Here is a 21,110-nt window from a genome sequence, read left to right as displayed (position 1 = left end):
TTGTGTGCCATGAATCAAGATTCACATCATAAATTTATTTTAAATAGACAAGACAATTCAAAAGCCATACTGTACAGCCTTTTCCTATCATGGTGTGCCTTAAATTTGAGATTTTACAACCTACATACATCAGGTACACTGTACGCTTAACTTAAGATAACATGTATGCTAAAAAAATGCTCTAAGTGAGAGGATAGCATGTTATACATTGGTACACTCAAAAAGAATTACTAACTTCAAGATAGTCACCTTAACATTAAAGTGTCCTGCTTTATCTTACATCAGAACATTGTATATCAGCTAAGTAAGGACTGTACTAGATAGAAAAGACAATTCCAAAGCCATGACTTCAAGTACCAGAGTTAACAAGCTAGGATTGATGTGTTCAAAAATTCGCATTTTCCCAGAACTATCGTAGAGTGGAATTTATTATCACCAAGCACAGTAGGGGCATCTTTTCTGGATAGTTTTAAAGAACGCTTGCAGATAGATGTGCAGAAGTTAGGTGTGACGGATCCTTCAGTGTAATATAACCAGCTGCTGCCGCACCGCGTGCCTGCAAAGCTGGTGTGTTACGCCGAAGGGCGGTTATACCAGCTGTATAGATACAGATATAGATACAAACCTGTTGGCCGATGCTGGCATCCCAACCCCGGGCGCTGACGCCACACTGAGTGACGCGAGCGCGCTGACAGTGTCCGCCTCTTCCTTCTCCCTTTCGTAGGCTTCGTACAACGAGTACCCGACTGTACTGGCGTATCGCGACAGCGAGGACCAGTGGGGCGTCTGCCGGCGGATGGTTTCCTCGAGAGAGGTGACTGCATTTTTGTTGGGCGGCTGCTCGATGATTTCCTTCGGCAAAGGCGGCAACTGTGGATGGGAGACAAACAATGGTCTTTTTGTAAACAATTACATACCTGAGATTGATCATAACTATACTTACAGAACAGAGAGGCAAAACGCACCCAAGAATGATGCATGTTGGCTGCACGATATGCCTTATGATCTGTGAAACAGTTCAAATTACTGAAGAGCTTCCACTGGTCGTAACACAGAAGACAGATGTTACATTGTATGTACAGTGTTTATACAAAATGTACAGTCAGAGTACAGTCAGTACAGTTCATTGTAGTAGGAAAATCCCCCTAGGTGTTGTCGACAAGCACAATGGACAGTGGACCACTGTCACATTCTTAGTTCAACCCTTTCCAGTAGCATGCATGTTGGGAGAGTGACTGGGTTAGGATTCAAAGTCCCAACCTCTGTTTCAGAGGCAGGTCCTAACCACTTGACTACGCAAGATACTATAATCTGTGTTCTGAAGCTGGAACAGTATACAGTATACATGGCAAGCAATATTTGGCTGCCACCTTTGTTAGTTAAACAATCTCCATGACCGGCGCTCACACGTTCTTACTGGTGTTCCATACAGACTTGGCAAATTCGATATTTTCCCAAGCCCTGTCATTATAGAAATTAAAAGATTGTAAAATGTGACTGTTAAATATATTTTGTGACCGAGTATAGTCTACTGTTTTTGTCTTTTATCAATGTGGAGACTGTAAGAATCAGCCATTGTGGGTAACCCATATGGCACCTTGGGACTGCCGTCAAAGCATGTTTCCTGTGCACTAAAAAATAAAGATAATTATTATTGATGCCGTTGAACCGAGCTGTGTGACACGCTTACATAGCTCACTTGCTCAAGCCACTAGAGAAGTTTCGTAAACAGTCAGACACTTCAGACAGCATCCACTGTCTTTCATCAGTAACAGACTGTGTATTACTAAGTGACATTACTGATAATAATTATTCCATACAGCATACCTCATCTCCAAGGAGTGCTTGTACACACATTTCTGAGCAGTCGCAGATAGCTGCAAGATCATACCTAGAGGGAACGAGAAAGGTAAATGATTTCGTTAAAAAATGCTGTACATTTATTCGCATACATTAGAATGAAGTGACAAAACATTATAAATTCAACAGTGTCATATAGATCTGCAATGTAACAAGACTTCCTAAATAATTGTTTATGAATAGTATCATTTTCTGCAACTCTGTTTTATCCATAATTAAAAGTTAAATTCTATGTGAATGCAACACTAGCGGGCCAGATATCACATGTAGACCTTTACTGTATTTCAAACAAATTCTTTTTCTATCAGAAAAAAAGGAATAATTCTCAAACTGGCTCAGGAAAATGTACGACTTATAAATGCAAACAGCTACCATACATCGGCAGTTCTTGCCAACAGATGGTTGGCTGATTGATTGATTGATTGATTGATTGAATGATTGATTGACTGACTTACCCTCCCTCCAGTGCCAGTACAACTCGCCCCCCTGCAACACTCATCAGTTGTTTGGTCATGTGACCGAAACCTGCAAAAACAGAAAATCCACTGGCTTGGTTCATCATTCAAAATAATAAAGGGCAAGATACTATCAATCTAATGACAAAAGCTATGTAGATATAGATGTACTTCTGTCACTGACTCAAGCTTGTCCTGAATATTAATGTTTCTGTTCCAGGCCTATTCATGTAACTGGCAACCTTCAAGTGACCTTCATGTTTTGTTATGTGGTGACTGTCAAGTAAAAAATCAAAATTAAAAAATCATTCATTGGAGTTTCTGGTCTATTTCAAACATATTGGTAGCTGCATTATTGGACAACACACATCCAAGTATTTCTAATTATGTCATACATGTGACGCGAAGACGTTTGATACGGGTGTTCCGGACCGTGTGATAACTTTCCGTATCACGCAGGCACGAAGTTTGTATCACACAGGCTTCCTTTGAGTAAATCGAACCATTTCGAGCAGGCCGAGTGCACCATGATTGGCAATTCGAATACCTGATTCGGACGTTGGAACATTGCTGTTGTAACACTTTTTGTTCGAGGGCACCAAATTTGTTCAACTTCTGGCGCATTTCGCATCAAAACATGGGTTTTCTCAGGTGGGTATGACATAAATAAAATACAACGCAGTGTATTCCGCATCACCCTCAGTGTTCCAAGACCAAAATTTCAGTGACCGTCTGTCACCGAAACATTTGTTACCCTATGACACTGATCTATAGATGCAATTGTACGGCAGCTATGTTTTCTTTCTAAACATTTGTGAACTGTTAGTATATCTTCAACTGCATCGCTGGGCGTCGACTCAAACTTACATTTGGGCGTGACCTTGTAGCCACCCAGTTGTGGGGCGTGACCTTCGGCGGTGTCAAAGCCCGCAGACACGAGCACTAGATCAGGCGAGAACTCCACCGCGATCGGCATAACAACCGTTCTGAGAGAAACAAGGAGATAAATTGATCAATAAGTAAAACATCCAATTTCTTCCTACGCATGTCAACAACTTGATTTTTCTTCAGCTGTCCTTGGACAAAAATAACCTGGTATGTATGTTGCCAATTGCAGTGCTCTCTCCATCTTTGCACCAGGATGACCCTGGAAAATCCAAAATGGCCACCATAACTGGAATGGGGTGTATTGTTGATTTAGATCTTTTAGATTTACTAACTGCTAGTTGTGCCTCAAGCTGTACTTACCAAATACAAGACTAGTGTCTCCTATATGTACTAGGTAGCTTTTTATACATTATGTAATACCAAAATGGCATCTTATACAGAGTCATACAACCATATACTGTAAATGCAGAAATGTTCGCGGTGGATTAATGTTCGCGGATTTCGCGGCGGCCGCTTTACCGCCAATTTTAATACCAACGCGAACATTTTTCCACAACAGTAAGAGACTACAGTGGATGGTGCTACCGCGAAATTTAAACCACCGCGAAAAGTCTATTTTCCCGCTACCGCGAAATTAAATCCCCGCAAACTTAAATGCATTTACAGTAGTCCTACACATCCTATCACATTGTACCTCTAACTGGAGAAAGGCCTCACCTGAATGCTGCCATGTACTCTGCGTCCCCCATGGGTGGTTCCAACCCTCCAGAGAAGGAGATGTTGACGTTCTTGCCCAGACCTGCCCCATTCCCACACTGCAGAGGACAGGACAAAAACACACCAATGAAAATCAACATTTTAGCACACTACACTCTAAAGTAACGGTTACCATAGTCATAGTCATAGTCATACAGTGTATTACAGCACCGTTGGGGTTATACCGCCTCTTACGGGGTGGCATACCCTTTCTTCTAGCTGAATTCGAGACGAGGATGGGCCAGCTCTCACGTCTGAGTGAATGATGTAAATCACCGTGTGGCTGATACGGTATGGAGGTAACGGTAAGTTCATGGGATAACCTATACCCGTTGTTTTTCACGACTAGTTATTTAGGGATATGACATCAACAGACAGTGGTTTCAATTTGCAGTTTCTTCAAAATGTCAGCTGTAAAGGTCGCGAATACACCAAATGGACAAACATCAAGCAGATATAGTCATTATACTGCCATACATGTGTATAACAAAGTTCACGATGTCTTTCACGTTACAGTGTTTACAGACGCTTCCAGATTGCGGCCGCACTCCTTTCTTTTTACACGTCATTGACTCTGGGGGTTGTGGAAAAATACTGTGTTCTGCGGTCTCAACACAGACAGCAAAAGGGGGATGAAACCATAAATGCATTTACAGTATTATAGAGGCACCCCACCCTCTAGCTAGCCTCATCCAGCTAGAGGGGGCAAAGCTGAACTGGAATGAGGGTTGGGAGCTGCCCAAGTCCTACCTACCCCTTCTCCGCAAGGAGGCGGGGGAGGGGGCAGATGATCCACGAAAGCCTGACCTAGTCTCGTGCTCTCTCGCGAGATTGAGACTAGGTCATTCCCTGTGATGAAGATGTGCTGGTAGAAATCGAAAATTTGGAAAGTTTATGTACCTTACCTTAACAAAACAGTCATTGATTGATGAAAATTGGAGTAACCGGATCAGGGCTCTAGCCAGCTCGAAATTTTTTTCCGTCAGCCAATTCCAATCGTCATGAAAACCGCGAAAATTCATTTTCCCTACGACACCACAAAGTAGTAAATGTTGCCATTGATACCTTGAAAAACGGGTTTTGATGAGATTAACGTATGCGAAAGAGCGCAGACACACATTGTCAACCAGCATAACAATAGCAAAACAAACAGTGTGTGGCTTTTACAGCCGTGGACCAAGCTTCCACCAAGGATTTTTTTCCGTCAAGGTTGACGGATTGGTTTTAAAATTTTTCCGTCAGACGCAGCACATTTCCGTCAATTGACGGGAAAACGGACGCTGGCTAGAGCCCTGAACCGGATGGAACCCTAGGCTTCGTCCCTCCTATTCCTCAGAATTCTAGGATAAAAACTGTGCCTGCAGTACTGACTCACCTCATCGGGGGCGCCGGTTCCAGGGAAGAAGTTGCCGCTGTCCCAGCGGTGCAGGGAGACGTACAACACCTGTCCGTCCTCGTAAAACATCTGCTGTGTGCCGTTCCCATGATGCACATCCTGTGGTGTGGGGAGGGGAGGGGGGCAGGGTACAAGACACAATTAATAACTCATGTGACATTGACTACTTGGGGAGGGGGCAGGTGGAACAATGTGACATTGACATAGAAAGACACTAGCCACAGTTTACAACAATATTGTCAGATTTACAAAAATAGTTTCATCATGTTGGTAAATCATAGGACATATATTAAGTTTTCTTTTACACAACCAGGTGACAGTAACTGGTTATATAAAAGAAAACTGCTATGTCCAATATTGTCAGATGTCAAACGATTCCAAATAAGGACATTATCTTTCAAAGTACTTTTTCATTGAAAACATCATGATTTGTTGATATGAAGGGATTTGAACATATTGAACTAAAAATTTGGAGAAATTTTCAGATGGGAGAGATGTTTATCCTTAGTTGACAGGAACTGTTCAAACATTTTGTTGGTGTAAACATTGAGGGTAAAAAATAGTACTGTTTGAATATACTTGATATAACATTCAGATGGCTGTATTTTAGAAACAGGCCATATCTGCATATGTAAGCATACTTACCCAGTCAACTATTAGCACTTTGTTCAACTTCAATCTCTGTACTAAAAGCCTTGCTGTGACTGCAATTGAGTTGAAGAAACAGAATCCCCTGGACAGAACAAATGAAACAAGTCAGATCAGCAAAAATCTGAAAAATACATGAATTGTACATGTACATCCCTGATGATGTCCACGTTCAAGGTTCAAGGTACACATTCAACATATCATACATTTACATGCAGAGATTGGCAGAAATTGTCAATTATGCATGCACACTTGCAGCACATATTGTTTAACTCTGGCATCTAAAACAAGTTGCTCAGGCCCGAACCTACACAACTTTTTCCTACATCAAAATCTATCTGCTGCCAACATATAAAGACCATAGCATGTAATGTACCGGGCAAAAGCTATATAAAAAGTCCTGCTGCAGTACCAAGGTCACACATCGGGGGCCCAAATTTGACCAAACCCTTTTCCACTTAGCAAATATCACCACAATCCATTCAAAAGTTCTTGTATATATTATGCTGACTACAAATATCCAGAAACACAAAAACACAAAGTGTACAGACACACCAAAAACAAAACCTCCATTTTTCATGGAGGTACATTTTGTAAATGCTTTGTGTAAAAAGATACTCACATGGCCTGGTCAACCTCAGCATGGTGTCCTGGGGGTCTGACAACAGCGAAGCCATTCTGAAATGAGATAGCAAAACCATAAGTTATGCTGTAGTACCAAGGGAAGCCTCTGGGGGCACACATAAAACGAAAATAAAACCCACTGACAATGTATCAAAGATTTACGATGTATCAAAAAGACTAAATTGCAAAAACTATGAAAATCCTACCCCTCATAAAAGATTGACCCTCAATGCAGTTGTTGCTCAGAATTGCTTAGAATTTTCTGACCTTGAAACATGACCTTGAATGTGTATTGCACTGACCTTGAGCTCTCCTTGTGCGACCTTGAAAGCCAGTTCTATGACACAGCCTGCCGCCATACGAAGGGCGCTGGGTGAGTGAAGCTCATTCCAGATCGTGTCAGCGTCAACCTGAAAAACATTAAAATAACATTTAGAGAAGTCCATTTGATACACCAGACAAAAGTCAACAATAATAACACTCACAACTAGGGGTGGGCACTGGTACAGAAAATTCAGGTACAGGTACGGTCTGGGTCCAGAGGATCAGGTCCAGGTCAGACCTGAACCTGGACCTGTCTGAATATGTGAAAACTTGTGAATAGGTGATACTCAAAACAATGGCACATTTTGCTAAAAAGGAATCTATTTGGCGAAGTATAATTCGACTTTTACTGGCGTTTACAAATCCTATCTTTGGGTCACAAAACAACACCAATGGCCACTGTTACCTTTAGTTAGACCAAGTTTGACTGTAGAAACTTGGTTAGGTGACTATCAACTCTCCTCTACTTTGTTCTTTTTATTTTCTTAGACTGATAAGCCCCCAAACACGTGAATGCCTGCCGGTCTAATCTGTTAATTTTCCAATTGATCCAAAATCCGGTCCACTGATTTTTTCAGGTCCGTTTTTTTCCGGACCGGTCCAACAAGAATTATAACTGTTTTGCACCGTTACGGTACCCACCCCTAATCACAACCTATGAAAAAAGCAGCTATAACTTGTTTTTAAGGTACAGGAACAAATATAGGATTTGAACCACTTACCCCCAGTCCTCCACACGGAAGATACTTGAAACTCTTTTGCAGACCTCCAGCTATGCAAAAAAAGAGAAACAGAATTTAATGCTGACATGTTAAAGGGCATGACAACGTATTGTTTTAAGTACAATGTACAAGTTATTCGTATTTATTAAGTTAAGCGGTAAGAGGTAAACAAGTTATTCAGTACAAGTTCTTTCAGAACAATTTCAGTAGAAAGATAGACGAAGTTGTAACGGAGAAATAACGATACATACAAACCACACAAAGAGTTGTGCAGTAACGCTAGTTCACCTTTATCCATGGGGTAACCTATATCCGTTGTTTTTCAAAACAGGGCATTCAGGAATATCAAGTTGACGGACAGTTGTTTCAAATTGTAATACTTTCAAAGTATAGCAGTTTGAACTCACATTTCGTCGGCATGATAGCCCTAAATACCCTGATTTTGAAAGCAACAGACATAGGTCACCCCGCGGATAAAGGTGAACTAGCGATATACGAGGTGTGAACAATAAAGTTTTGGCCTCACCATAAAATAAGATGCAAAACTCCAATATCACGGCATAGTTATCAAGTATCATGCTTTTATGATTCTCTAGTGCAAAATTCAAATCATTGTGGTAACTTCTTTATAGGCAAGACTCAGTAACATAACATGAGAGAAAAGTTAAGAATACACATGGACAGTTGAACTTCGCAAAGTTTTTCGTCAATTTTCTTAAACTTCGGACAGATATCTGAGGCTCACCCAGTTTCTTGCTGTCTTGTTTCTGCCGATGTAGTGGATTGGTCCCATATAAATACACATGCTGCTCACTAAAAACAACATGGAAAAGAATTAAATGATTATCACACAAAAGACCGTAGCTAGAACCAATGAATTTTTGATGTTTCAAAATCTTGTCTTTTCTAATATTTCAAATACACACAATTTGGCTAAGAGGACATGGAATTCTAAGATATCGATTCCATCCAGTGTATTAAATTACATAGGAAAAATTGTAAATCTTTGATGGCTGAACTCAGTCCGAAAAATGTACATGAAAGTACAATTCACTTGCATTGCTAAAGGTGTTCAATTGAAGTTAGAATACTGCATAATTTTTAATGAAAGCTGGAGAACTGTACTCACCTATGACAGGTTTTTAACTCATCTATTGTAGCTTTTCTTGATCGTACTCTCTGGAAAGAGAAGAAACTTTTCTGTTAAACCGGCAACAACCTTTCAACATGTTGTGGATTTCTACACTGTCTTATATATACATGTAATATCAATAAGTGTGGTGGTTTCTATAATGTGCCAGAGGTGTCCCTTACAGAGGGAAGATGACCCTAAAGCTAAGTTTGTCCGTACGTTTTTTTGGGGAGGCCACGTCCGCCACATATTTCGGAAAATGTGGGGAACGACTGGCAAGAGCAGGGAGGGAGTACGTCAACCCATGGCACACAAAGTTTTGCCTGCACGTTAAGTTCTACGGCGTGTCTGCGTGCTCAAAACTCAGTCGGATTCCCTACGAGATTGTACGAAGCCGGTACTTACAACTTACGGATGCCAAAACATTGCCCACGTTTTGGCCGTAGGTAGCACGTATGGCGGATTGTGCCCTTAGCTTTACAGATTACAAAATCTGTGACTTTCCATGGGCACAACACTGGGAACTGCATAAAACTTTGGACTTATTCTTTATAGGACACTTGGTTTAAGAAGACATCCGTAACAGAGGCTAGGTGCTCATTTTTGGTACCGTTCCCAAGGGTACAACATTGGATTGAGCCGCTAGGGTTTTGAACCCAGGAACTTTCAGATTCTGAGGGCAGCTGCTAGGAATTAGAACCAACTACCTTCAGATTCATAATTTCATAAGTCTACACCACAACACAAGAAAGGAATATCCCTGTAGCTCAACTGGTAGCAACCTCAGACTTAAGCTTCTGGTTCCAAAAAGTTGGCAACTGGGCTGTGCATCTCAGTTGGGGTTGCACCGGTTGTTCAGAAAGGACATAGAATTAAAAGAGTCCAAAGAGGTGCCTCAAACACGTTATAGGAAAATGGCTAGCAACCTCTTTGTGTAGAAATATACCCTGCTTCAGAAACTGTAAGAAAACTAACTTCGCCCTACAAGGTGAACAACAACAACAATAACAACAAGCAGTGTGGTTGTTTACCTCACATCTGTTGACTAGCCCGGTCTCCTGTAGTCTGGACCAGACACTCTGGATGCGACCGGAGTGTTCCGGATGGTAACTGTTGTTACCACAGCTGCACGAGTGCTTCAGCATCAGGGGGTCGTACACAACTCCTGAGGAGGGGGGGCAAATGTAACCTTCATGTTAACACCCCTCTAAGGATGCTTAAGGAACTTTCCCTCAAATAATCCTCACAAATTTTCACCAAACAGCTACCCTTTTCTAGCTTGCTAAATGTTTGAAATCAGGATGGTATGCATAACATGCATTGGCATAATACCGGTCATAAGCCTTATACCGGTCGATTAAAAATAGTGGAACTTAAAGAGATCTACACATGCAACAATAGTTATTTCTGAGGTATGCAGACTTCAGACATCTAGGTGTCCAATACATAATTTACAAAGCATCGATAACAATGCATTCGAAGACAACAAGGCCAAAAGTTTTCAGGTCATTTTCGGGGCAGGCGAGCTCGTCGTGGGAGAAACACACTGTCACGTTCATCGCCAGATTTGTAGATAATAATCACATGTGCTCACGGCACAAGACGATCATGATTCAACAGCAATCTTGAATTTCTTTTGGTGACCTACAACTCGTGTAAAAGTGTGAGGAACCGTTGCATTATCGCCCAGATCTACGGCTGAATGGGTCAAATTGAACGTACGCCGCCATTTTCCCGCCATTTTTAATGCTACGGCCAGCAGTAAAGTTTTACGTCATAGCGGTTGTGACGGACCAAAATTAAATGAAAATTTTTGTCAGTATACGCCCATTTTCTCATGACTTTTTGTATGCTCATGCAGATTTTTGTTTTGTGCAACTACTAACAGGAAAGAAAGGAACAACAGAGGATGTATAAAGGTACATAGCGGCAGTTAATTGTGCCGTGTTTCGTTCGACCGGTATAGTGCACCCCCTTCCAACCACGCGCCCGTTCTCCGTGCAATTCCGCGGTGTGTTCCAATTACGATATTATGTTTTTAGCAGGACCAGAGAGACAAAATTATTTACACAGAAGAAGTGACAAAGGTAAGCTGTAACAGCAACATGTAACTGGAGAAAATGATGCGTTGATCATTTGCCAAATTAGCATTGCTTGAGAAATTGCAGTAAACCGACCGGTATTATGCCAATGGATGTTACATGTATGTTATCAAAAAGTATTACAATAGTACAAATTTATAGAAACATTATAAGATTATCCCCCAACATATGTCAAACATAGGATAGTCGGCGTTATGTCTCATTTGAGAGAACGTCTGAATCTCTAACAGAAACAAGGTGCTCATTTTCACTGAAGTTGCCATTTTCCAGATGAACCATATTATCCATTGGGGCCTGCTGAGGCTTCAAACCAAGAACTTTTGGATTTTGTGACTAAAAGTGACTCACCTGTGGTAAAGACAGATTTGACAGAGTTGTATGTTGCCGGCGATGACTGAGCTCTGGATAGTGGTCTGTGAGTGCTAGTCCCTGTAGTAAAAAATAACATGACAAGTTAGTAATATATACACGAATTTCTGTAAAAACCATGCATGTTGCTAGGCTTACTTCTTTTTCCATTACATGTTAAGTTGTATGTTGATACATAAATTAACTAGAATTTGATATAAACATGCAAAAGTTTTTCCCTTTTACCAGCGCAAATTTCACAATCTATGGAAGGTTTAAAATGGTTCGGAACTCACCGTCAATATTCATATCTAACTGCCGACAGGATTCCTCCTACAAAATAAATGAAAAAGACAATTTGATCAATTAATTTCCATGAAGAGCAAATCATTATTACCAATGTTAAGCGGTTAGGGTGAAATAATGGAATGGATATCAATGCCAAACTTTGGAGGACTGTGCATGTGCGCTCCTTGTGAGGAACAAAAGAACTGCAGGTTGGGTAACACTGTGAATGCTGTAACACTGTAACACTGGAATCTTGACCACGTTAACTTCTGGAATCTTTGGACGAGGGTGCTGATTCGTTCTTACACATTAGCGAATTAAGGAATGTGTTTGAACACCCAAAAAAGCCCTCCGTCCTCTTGCATGACGGCCTGTTGTCATCGAACAAGCATTCTAGAACCCATTCTTTAATTTGCTCCTTAACTGACATCACCACCAAAAGGTTTGAATGCGCAGGTCTCCAGACAGGTAGCAAAACCAAACAGACTAGTGAAGTACTACCCGGATGGTACCCAGGCTACAACTTGGCACTACAGAGGTTCAATTGAACGAATGAAAAAAAAGAACGCTAAAAGTCAAACATGACCCCTGACCTCTTCGTTTTCCTCGTCGCTGTCGAGCGGCTCCTGTTTGACGGTGACCTGGGTGTGTTCCTTTAGCTCCTCCTCCGTCTCCTCAGGGTGGGGCTCGGGGCGGGGCTGCTTAGCGATGTCCCCGTTACCAAGCTGCTGCTTGTTCACAACATGCTGTGGAACACAAGTAGTAAAGGAAGTGCAATTACTATCACAACAATCAGGAGGATGAACCAAGCTGCTGCTTGTTCACAACATGCTGACACTGGAACACAAGAAGTAAAGGAAGTGCAATTATTATCACAACAATCAGGAGGATGACCTCTAAACTAGTATGGAACCAATTACTGCTGCACTTCAACAGATTGAAAAAGGAACAACGAATTTATCAATTGTGAAAGAAATTGGTCATCGTATGTAAATGGTTATGGTACACCCCCGCTCGCTCGGTGAGATTGCCCGGTTGTTAGCGTCACCTAAGCTGGACAGAGCACGCTTCTTTCTTCTTGCTCCATTTAAGTTATGTTTTATCTGCCCTGCCCTACCCTGGGTTTAAGATTAAATCTGTTATGTTACCCACTTTTAAAAGAAACATTAAAATTTGAACCTCCAACACTCTGGGCTACTGCCTTAATTGTGTCAGTTATGATAGACTATTACTGTACTGTAACAGTTGCTTTTTTCAGGCGGATAAAATATCTGATCAAGAAAAATGATGCCAAAACTTTGGTTGGGGGAATATTATAATCTATCAATTAGTCAAGGGATGCTATGTTGTAAATAGACAGGATTTTAACTGTAACTAACTAGATGCAAGTTCACACACCCGAACACCTGTCCAGCTGTTTGTACCTGCCTACCCACCTGTCTGAGCAGCGCCTGCATGTAGTGCTGCGGGTGGAGCACCTGCTGCTGTAGGTGGTGCATGTGTGTACCGGGGAGGGGTGCCGAGTGGGTCCGACCCAGAGGTCTGTACGGAGGGAAACAAAATTGAATCATCGATCCATATACAGTCAAAACTGTAAACCGGTACAATAGCCAATTGGGTAGACTGTTCGACTTGCATTCGGTAGGTCGTGAGTTCGATCCCCGGCCGAGTCATACTAAAGACTTCAAAAATCGCACATGCTGCTTTCTTTGCTTAGCACTCACCATTTTGGAAAGAGTATGGACTAGCCCCCCTGCTGTAGTGACGTGCTCAAATGTGTGGCCCAAGGGCTACAGAAATGGAGATGGGCACCACCCCTACGCATCTGCTAAGGTGTATGGGAAACTTTAACTTTAACTACTGTCAAAGAGAATGATCCGACAGTCCATAGCCACAATGGACAGGATTCTTATAACTAAGAGTTAGGGCAAAAGGAAAATGATACTGAACCAATAAGCTGCAATAACAATGACCAGTTTGTCTTAACATAACAAGCCCCCTATTTCTATACTTTCTTTTGGCATAATTCCAAAGTCTAAGGAATTAAATTGATGACGACATAACATTAATGCCTGTTTCCCTTACTTGTGTAGACGGCGTGGTATTGCATTGGGTGGCTGGTTGTCAGGCCTCGACACTCCCGTGGACATTGTCGTAGCTATCATCGCTACCGTTGACGCGGGCCCCGACAGATCGCCATGTCTCGCTCCTGTAATCAGAGATTATGAGCAAAACATCTCAGATCCTGCAGCTTATCCATCTGACTTCTGAAAGCTCCATGTTACTATGATCTATCTATCTAGTATTGTCATGGCTGCCATCTAGCTGGTTCAGAAGGAACTGCACCGGCTTGGCTGAATGTGACAGCCTCCCTGGTCTGCTCTCTTCTTCACCATTCCATCTTATGATCTCACCAATCAATTTAACTTTTTACAATCAGGTCAACACCTGATCGTACTGCCATGGCTACCATCTAGCAGGTTCAGAAGGAAAAGCACCATCTTGACTGAAAAGAAAGCCTATCCTACCTGCCAGAAGATGCTGCACAGTTACTGGGGGAATGCCCTTCTGTTCCAAGGCTTTTACCAATCCACTGAACATTTTAAAGGACAGCATCAGAAAATTTTCAATTCATTATTTTCCAGTAGTTTACTCATTAAAAAGTTGATGTACGTCAATTTTTACATTGATCCGCCTAATATGACCCTGTAGACACGTTTGAACTTCGCGCTCTCCTCCTTTCCCCGCCGCGCTGGCCGATGACGTAATGGCCGCGTTCTGAGAGTCTGACGTCACAGATCCAAAACTTCTAGCCAGCCATTTTGCTCCGTGAACCTCGGTCCTCTCAGCGGTAAATAATCACTCCGCCATTCTGGAGTTCAGTCCGTAGTTGTTGACAATTACTTTCGTGGACCTGTAAGTCGCATTGTGACCTGTCTACGAAGCTATAGTCCCCGGGAGACTAAACATGAATGAGCTTGCCTGCGAGTAAACCGCGCGGCGACGGGACGAAATCAAAACAATGGCGGTGGGGAAGGTTCACGCACCGTGCCATTCTGGACTGTTACAAGAGCGAGTTTGGGTCAATCCTTACCTTCTCCTTTCCAGACAGCACAGCGATAATTACACGTAAGCTTCCACGAATTTTGGTTGAACTCACAGTTGTCCAACTGGCAGTGACATTAAAAAAAAGAAACATTTTTCTCTGACAACATACCCTTGATCACTACATATCGAACGATCCCCTTATCGCGCCGAAACAGATAGCACTGCAACTTGTACAGATTCGAGCGAGTTACGCCTCGCCTCTCACTTTATTTTCTGTTTCTCAGGTAAATTATCTGCACTGTCCGGTTTTTCAATCATGTAGCTTTGGCGGAGATTGTTGGGTGTTCCATCAAAATAAATCACGGACTCTGAAACGAAGTCGACATTTCGCACCATTCACAATGCCGGCCTGTTTCGTATGTATGTTTCGGCGCGAAAAGGGGATCGTCCGATGTTGTCAGAGGAAAATGTTTCTTTTTTTTTTTAATGTCACTGCCAGTTGGACAACTGTGAATTCAACCAAAATTCGTGGAAGCTTACGTGTAATTATCGCTGTGCTGTCTGGAAAGGAGAAGGTAAGGATTGACCCAAACTCGCTCTTGTAACAGTCCAGAATGGCACGGTGCGTGAACCTTCCCCACCGCCATTGTTTTGATTTCGTCCCGTCGCCGCGCGGTTTACTCGCAGGCAAGCTCATTCATGTTTAGTCTCCCGGGGACTATAGCTTCGTAGACAGGTCACAATGCGACTTACAGGTCCACGAAAGTAATTGTCAACAACTACGGACTGAACTCCAGAATGGCGGAGTGATTATTTACCGCTGAGAGGACCGAGGTTCACGGAGCAAAATGGCTGGCTAGAAGTTTTGGATCTGTGACGTCAGACTCTCAGAACGCGGCCATTACGTCATCGGCCAGCGCGCGGGGAAAGGAGGAGAGCGCGAAGTTCAAACGTGTCTACAGGGTCATATTAGGCGGATCAATGTAAAAATTGACGTACATCAACTTTTTAATGAGTAAACTACTGGAAAATAATGAATTGAAAATTTTCTGATGCTGTCCTTTAACATCTATCCATGGATGCCATCTAGCAGGTTCAGAAGGAACTGCACTTGACTACCCTATCTGCTAGCAGATGCTGCACAATTACTGGGGGAATGCCCTGCTGTTCTAAGGCTTTCAACAATCCACTGAACATTTTTAAAATCTGACTATTCATTGATGTCATCTAACAGGTTCAGAAGGAACTGCAGGTGATTACCCTATCTGCCAGCAGATGCTGCACAATTACTGGGGGAATGCCCTGCTGTTCCAAGGCTTTCAACAATCCACTGAACATTTTAACATCGGACTATTCATGGATGCCGTCTAGCAGGTTCAGAATGAACTGCACTTGACTACCCTACCTGCTAGCAGATGCTGCACAGTTACAGGGGGAATGCCCTGCTGTTCCAAGGCCTTCATCCGAGCGTGGAGCAGGTTGGGGTTCCCGGGCGGAAACGACTGGTTCAGTTCCGACTCCATCCCGCCGTGCATGGCCAGGTGCGCCAGTCCGGACTGCGTGGGAATCATGTGACCGGTCAGCGGCTGTCCGAGCCGTGCCGCCGCCATGGCGCGAAGCTCCGCCTCACGGGATAGCGCCGACTGCACGACTTTCTCTCCCTGTCGAAGTAAGGAAGAAAATATACTTCATAACCTTAAACAAACTCTCTCAAATTGTCAGGTAACGGAGATGAGCACCACCATATGCACCATTTTTTTTGGTACGGGAAAGACTTTAAGTATCTCTTTTTAATTATGATGACGTACATTCTGGCTCAGGGTGCCAGGATTCTGGCACAATTATGACGAGTCAGACGTACATTCTGGGTCAGGGTACCAGAATTCTGGCTCACAGTCAGAATTCTGGCAGAATCCCCAGATTTCTACAGAATTGGCTTTCTTCATGGAGACATCTAATTGCAACCTATCATTCATTATCCTTTGATATATCATACCTGGAAATATTATTTAGAGAGGCTTTAGAGGCTTTATTTGTCCATTAGCTGTGATACAAGATACACAGACATGACATAACGTATACGTAACACATACAAAAACTTTACAGTGCAATTATTTACAGTGCAAATCATGTAGATATGGATCTGTATGTGAAAGTCTTCTTCATAGCATTAGTTCTCGGTTTTGGTAGTCAGTGTATGTGTGATTGCTGGCATAACGTGTCTTCTAACTGTGTTGCTGTGTGACAGGAGTCACGTGGTTGTAGAGAACTGCTGGTTAATATATTTTGAAATAATTAAGGTTTTCCGGAATTAAAATGCTTGTCTGGAATTCCACCGTTCATTATGCAGGGCTGGAAATTCACTTTTGGGATTAGGTCCACTGGTGCAAAAATATTTGGGTGCACCACTTAAATTTTAGTAATAACCCAATAATGAAACTTAGTTACCAGTACCATGGCAGACATTTTTATATTTCTAACACTTAGATGTCAAGAATATGATGTATACTGACATACTTTAATCTTTACATACATAAACCTAAGAAATTATTTAGGTGCACCCTGTGCACCCACAAAAAATAATTGGGTGCACAGCTCCAATTTTGGGTGCACCTGGGTGCACATGCACCCAGTATTTCGAGCCCTGTTATGTTTTGTCTCACCGTCTGAGTGGTATCAGCAGAACTTGAGGAGTTGGCCAGTCCCAGGGAGATGTTGGGTAGAGATGGGGAGGTGTACAGGGTGAAGTCTGCCGCGTTCCCGCCCACCATTCTCCCAGGCATCACCGCAGGCTGGACACCGGATTCCTGATAAAAACAGCGCACAATCAGTTTTTAGATCATATTTGAATATTTGGTAATATATTGTCACAGTGTTACTTAATATGTGAATTTCTTTATTATTTAGGGATTTAATGTTGCGTTAACAGTGGATATTGGGTTCGCAGTTAAAGCAGTCTTGTAAGAAAGGCCCTGCAAGAACCATGAAAACTAAAACCACAACACCTGTTTTCAGTATTCTATTCAGATTCACTAAACAGTGGAACACAGAGTGCAAGTCTTTGAGTTTTAGGATTATTCAGCCATCATTGTAATCTAATTGAAGGATTAGAGGATATCTTCACAGTGTGATGAACCTCAAACTTGAAAATAGAGCTGTGTACCTCAACAATTTTGAGGTAAGGCACATGTACTGGTTTAGGTACTACTTGTGCTGACCTGTACATATTCCTGAATAAGTTTGATCAAGACGTCTGTAAGATATACATGTACCCAACTGTCATTTTAAGTTATGAATTGTCATTTTCAGTTTACTTGAGGATGAATTCCACATACATGTATTCAACCCCACGATTATCACAATTGTCATCTTTGCGTTAAAAAGTGGTGTTCTGACTGTCTAGTGTTTTAGTTTGTTCAGGTACAGGTACAGGTACCCCAGGTGTTTAGGTACAGGTCTGGTCCTGGACCTAAATAATTCAATAGGTACAGTACACTACAGTTTTTAGGTAGTACTGCAAATTCCTACTTGAAGGGGCATTCCATTCCACACGGGAGTGTTATTTTCTGAAAGAAATTTATTTTAGGACGTAATAAATGCATACTACTTCACATTATACGATTAAGAGCAAATGTCTGTAAGGATCAAACAATGGTGGCAAAGGTCAAAAAATCGATTTGGCTCATATTTTGCACACTGATAGTACTTGGTCCACAACCCCTCAAAATAGCTTTCTTTTAGATCAAAACTCCTTGTTGCCATGGTAACGGGCCAACAAAGTTTTCTGGCCATTTTCCCAATTTCTGCATCTCAAAAACACGGAAATCGGCATACTTTACGGCATTGTCACTCCAACACCTTTTATTGTATTGTCAAAACAAAACAAGATCTGAATAGACCAACAGTTTGGCTGTTTAGAAATTGTTGTGAAATTTCCAACGAGATAAAATTGAGTTCTTGGGCAGCATCAAAACAATACAATGTTTCAAGCTTCAAAATAACGTAATTTTTGGCCCAACTTTGTAACGCCACAAGTGCCGAGCTGGTAACATTTTTGACTTGAAATTTGTACCCTGTATAGATGATTGATATATCTATCAAATGCATTGTTGCAAAGTTTGGGGTCTTGTTTGGTTGTCACGTGGTCGTCCACAAAAGTAGGCCAGTTTTGCGTTTGACGAAAATTGTGAATTTTAGCCATGTTCAAGGTACTACATGTGACAAAATAAAACAGAATTCTAACTCAACTTCTTGTCAAAGAGAGATCTATGTATTGTCTATTTAATAAATGCTTGAAGAGTTTTAGATCGTGGTTGTCCCTGGAAGTAGGCCACTTTTTTGCGTTTGGCAAAATTTTGAATTTTAGCCATGTTCAAAGGGTTTTCTCTGACAAAGTGAATTTGAATTCTGATTCAACTTCTTGTCAAAGGGAAACCTAGGTATTGCCTATCTAATAAATGATTTCAGAATTTTGAGTCATAAAATGTAGTCCGCCGACTCCCGTGGTTGTCCCTGAAAGTAGGTCACTTTTTTGCATTTGGCGAAAATTGTGAATTTTAGCCATGTTCAAAGTGTTTTCTGTGACAAATTGAATTCAAATTCTGAAAAAAAATTCTGATTCAACTTTTTTTCAAAGAGAGACCTAGGTATTGCCTTTCTAATAAATGATTGCAGAAATTTGAGTCATGAAATGCAGTCACGTGGTTGTCCCTGAAAGAATGTCATCTTTTGCATTTGGCGAAAATTGGTGATTCTAGCCATTTTCAAGTACTCTACATGACAAAGCAAATAGAATACTGATTCAACTTCTCGTCCCTATCAAATAATTAATTGTAGAGGTTTGGATCATGGCGTTGGTTGTCCTCATTGGTTGGTTGGCGTTGGTTGTCCCCATTTTCAGATGTTTATGTTTTACTCCTAGAATTAAAGATAGCGTTTTTACCTTCGCCAAAAAGGTTATGTTTTGGGTAGCGTTTGTATGTATGTTTGTAGAAGACCAGAATAACTCAAGAACAACTAAATGGATTGTATTGATATTCGGTATGTGGGTAGGTCTCAATGAGACTTGGAAACGAATAGATTTTGGGCCGCCTAGCGGCCTGTTAAGGTACTGGAAAGGAATTTCCGGGTTTGATATGTCGAGTCTGAACATACTGCGGCTATGATTTTTTAGTGGTAGACAGGCCTTGATGCCGAGAGTAAGTGGTGTAGGTTTATGCCTCCTAGTGGCTTGTTTTGAAACTGCAGGACAGGTTTAGTGTAAGACTTTGAAAGAGAATAACTCAAGCTTTGAAAGAGAATAACTCAAGAAGGGGTTGACGGATTGTCATGATTTTTGGTATGTAGATAGCTTAAGAGATGATCCATATAAATACATATTTATTATACAAATCGGAATCTAATTTGCATAAATAGTTAGGAAAACAATTAAACACGCCCAGTTCCATTATAGGACCATTAGAAAGTGGCAAATGTAACTGAGATAGGGAAGAATATTGATCGATATATATCATGCGAAATAAAGTTCTAATTTGCATAATTGATTAGAAAATGCTCCGATGTCATTATGGTAAATGACGGGAACTTCTTACTGGTAGCATTTGGAAGTTATGTACAGGTGAACATTATTGTTGAACATTAGTTATGCAAATGAGGTCCTTACTTACATAAATTATTACAAAATCATCATCATCTTCACCGCATGTCAGTTCTGGTCACTGAGGCGGGCCGTCATTGTTCGCCATGCTGCCCTGTCCACTGCTAGCCGTTGCACGCCCTCCCATGTGCAACCCATCCCATTATTACAAAATGCGATGAAAATCTTTTTAACATAGATTGTTTACATCTGTTATTCGGTGGAGGAGATAATCAAGTAATAGAATCTATGCAAATGAAAATCTTATTTGCATAATTGATGACCATAACAATTAATACAGTAGTTGTAAAGTGTAGAATTATTTGGCGAATGTATGGGGTCGTGGAACTCTAGTATATATTATTTATTTGGTTTTGAAAGATCTGAAACGTTATAAACTGTACTTGAAGTGTTCTTATTCAGGCTTAGAGAAATGCTGTTAGAAGACTCTGATACTTTGGAGCAGATGACTTTTGGAAAGTTTGTTTTTGCTAACATTTTACAATGTGCAAATTTCAAACGTTTAACGATGTCAATGAGTATTGGATTGGCACTACAATGACTGATACTGAATTGAATACAGTGTTTGATCAAAGATTAGTGTTGCATGGCCTCTGTGTCTTTTAAAGTAGTGATATGCAATACATAATATGAAATATTGTTTCAGCTACGTTCTGTAATGCGTATCTAAAAGGACGCTCACTAGAATTCATTTGATAGATCTAGATATGGCCTACTTTCAGGGACAACTATGTGACTAAAAATCACTACTTGAAACTCTTCAAGCATTTATTAGTTAGGCGATACATAGATCTTTCTTCGACGAGAAGTTGAATCAGTATTCTAATTTGCTTTGTCATGTAGAGTACTTTGAAAATGGCTAG

At 41.3% G+C, this 21,110-nt stretch overlaps 1 protein-coding gene across 6 annotated transcripts in view; it reads right to left on the bottom strand.

Annotated features, from left to right (window-relative positions):
- LOC118423788 (histone deacetylase 4-like) overlaps window positions 1-21,110 on the bottom strand; it is an 88,518-nt gene that overhangs the window by 3,618 nt on the left and 63,790 nt on the right. For all 6 annotated transcript variants that reach the window (XM_035832016.1, XM_035832020.1, XM_035832017.1 and 3 more), the window contains 20 exons: window positions 17,255-17,398; window positions 15,997-16,252; window positions 13,629-13,752; window positions 12,980-13,085; window positions 12,137-12,289; window positions 11,552-11,588; window positions 11,256-11,336; window positions 9,837-9,970; window positions 8,803-8,852; window positions 8,419-8,486; window positions 7,674-7,723; window positions 6,930-7,037; window positions 6,626-6,681; window positions 6,001-6,088; window positions 5,335-5,454; window positions 3,921-4,018; window positions 3,183-3,301; window positions 2,316-2,385; window positions 1,828-1,891; window positions 626-870 (listed from right to left, as the gene is read on the bottom strand). In XM_035832016.1, coding sequence (XP_035687909.1) covers window positions 626-870; window positions 1,828-1,891; window positions 2,316-2,385; window positions 3,183-3,301; window positions 3,921-4,018; window positions 5,335-5,454; window positions 6,001-6,088; window positions 6,626-6,681; window positions 6,930-7,037; window positions 7,674-7,723; window positions 8,419-8,486; window positions 8,803-8,852; window positions 9,837-9,970; window positions 11,256-11,336; window positions 11,552-11,588; window positions 12,137-12,289; window positions 12,980-13,085; window positions 13,629-13,752; window positions 15,997-16,252; window positions 17,255-17,398 — 2,171 coding nt within the window. The remainder of the gene's footprint in view (window positions 1-625; window positions 871-1,827; window positions 1,892-2,315; window positions 2,386-3,182; window positions 3,302-3,920; window positions 4,019-5,334; window positions 5,455-6,000; window positions 6,089-6,625; window positions 6,682-6,929; window positions 7,038-7,673; window positions 7,724-8,418; window positions 8,487-8,802; window positions 8,853-9,836; window positions 9,971-11,255; window positions 11,337-11,551; window positions 11,589-12,136; window positions 12,290-12,979; window positions 13,086-13,628; window positions 13,753-15,996; window positions 16,253-17,254; window positions 17,399-21,110) is intronic.

The sequence above is a fragment of the Branchiostoma floridae genome, chromosome 10, assembly GCF_000003815.2.
Source record: "Branchiostoma floridae strain S238N-H82 chromosome 10, Bfl_VNyyK, whole genome shotgun sequence".
Taxonomy (NCBI): domain Eukaryota; kingdom Metazoa; phylum Chordata; class Leptocardii; order Amphioxiformes; family Branchiostomatidae; genus Branchiostoma; species Branchiostoma floridae.
This window is presented reverse-complemented; position numbering and strand designations above follow the sequence as displayed.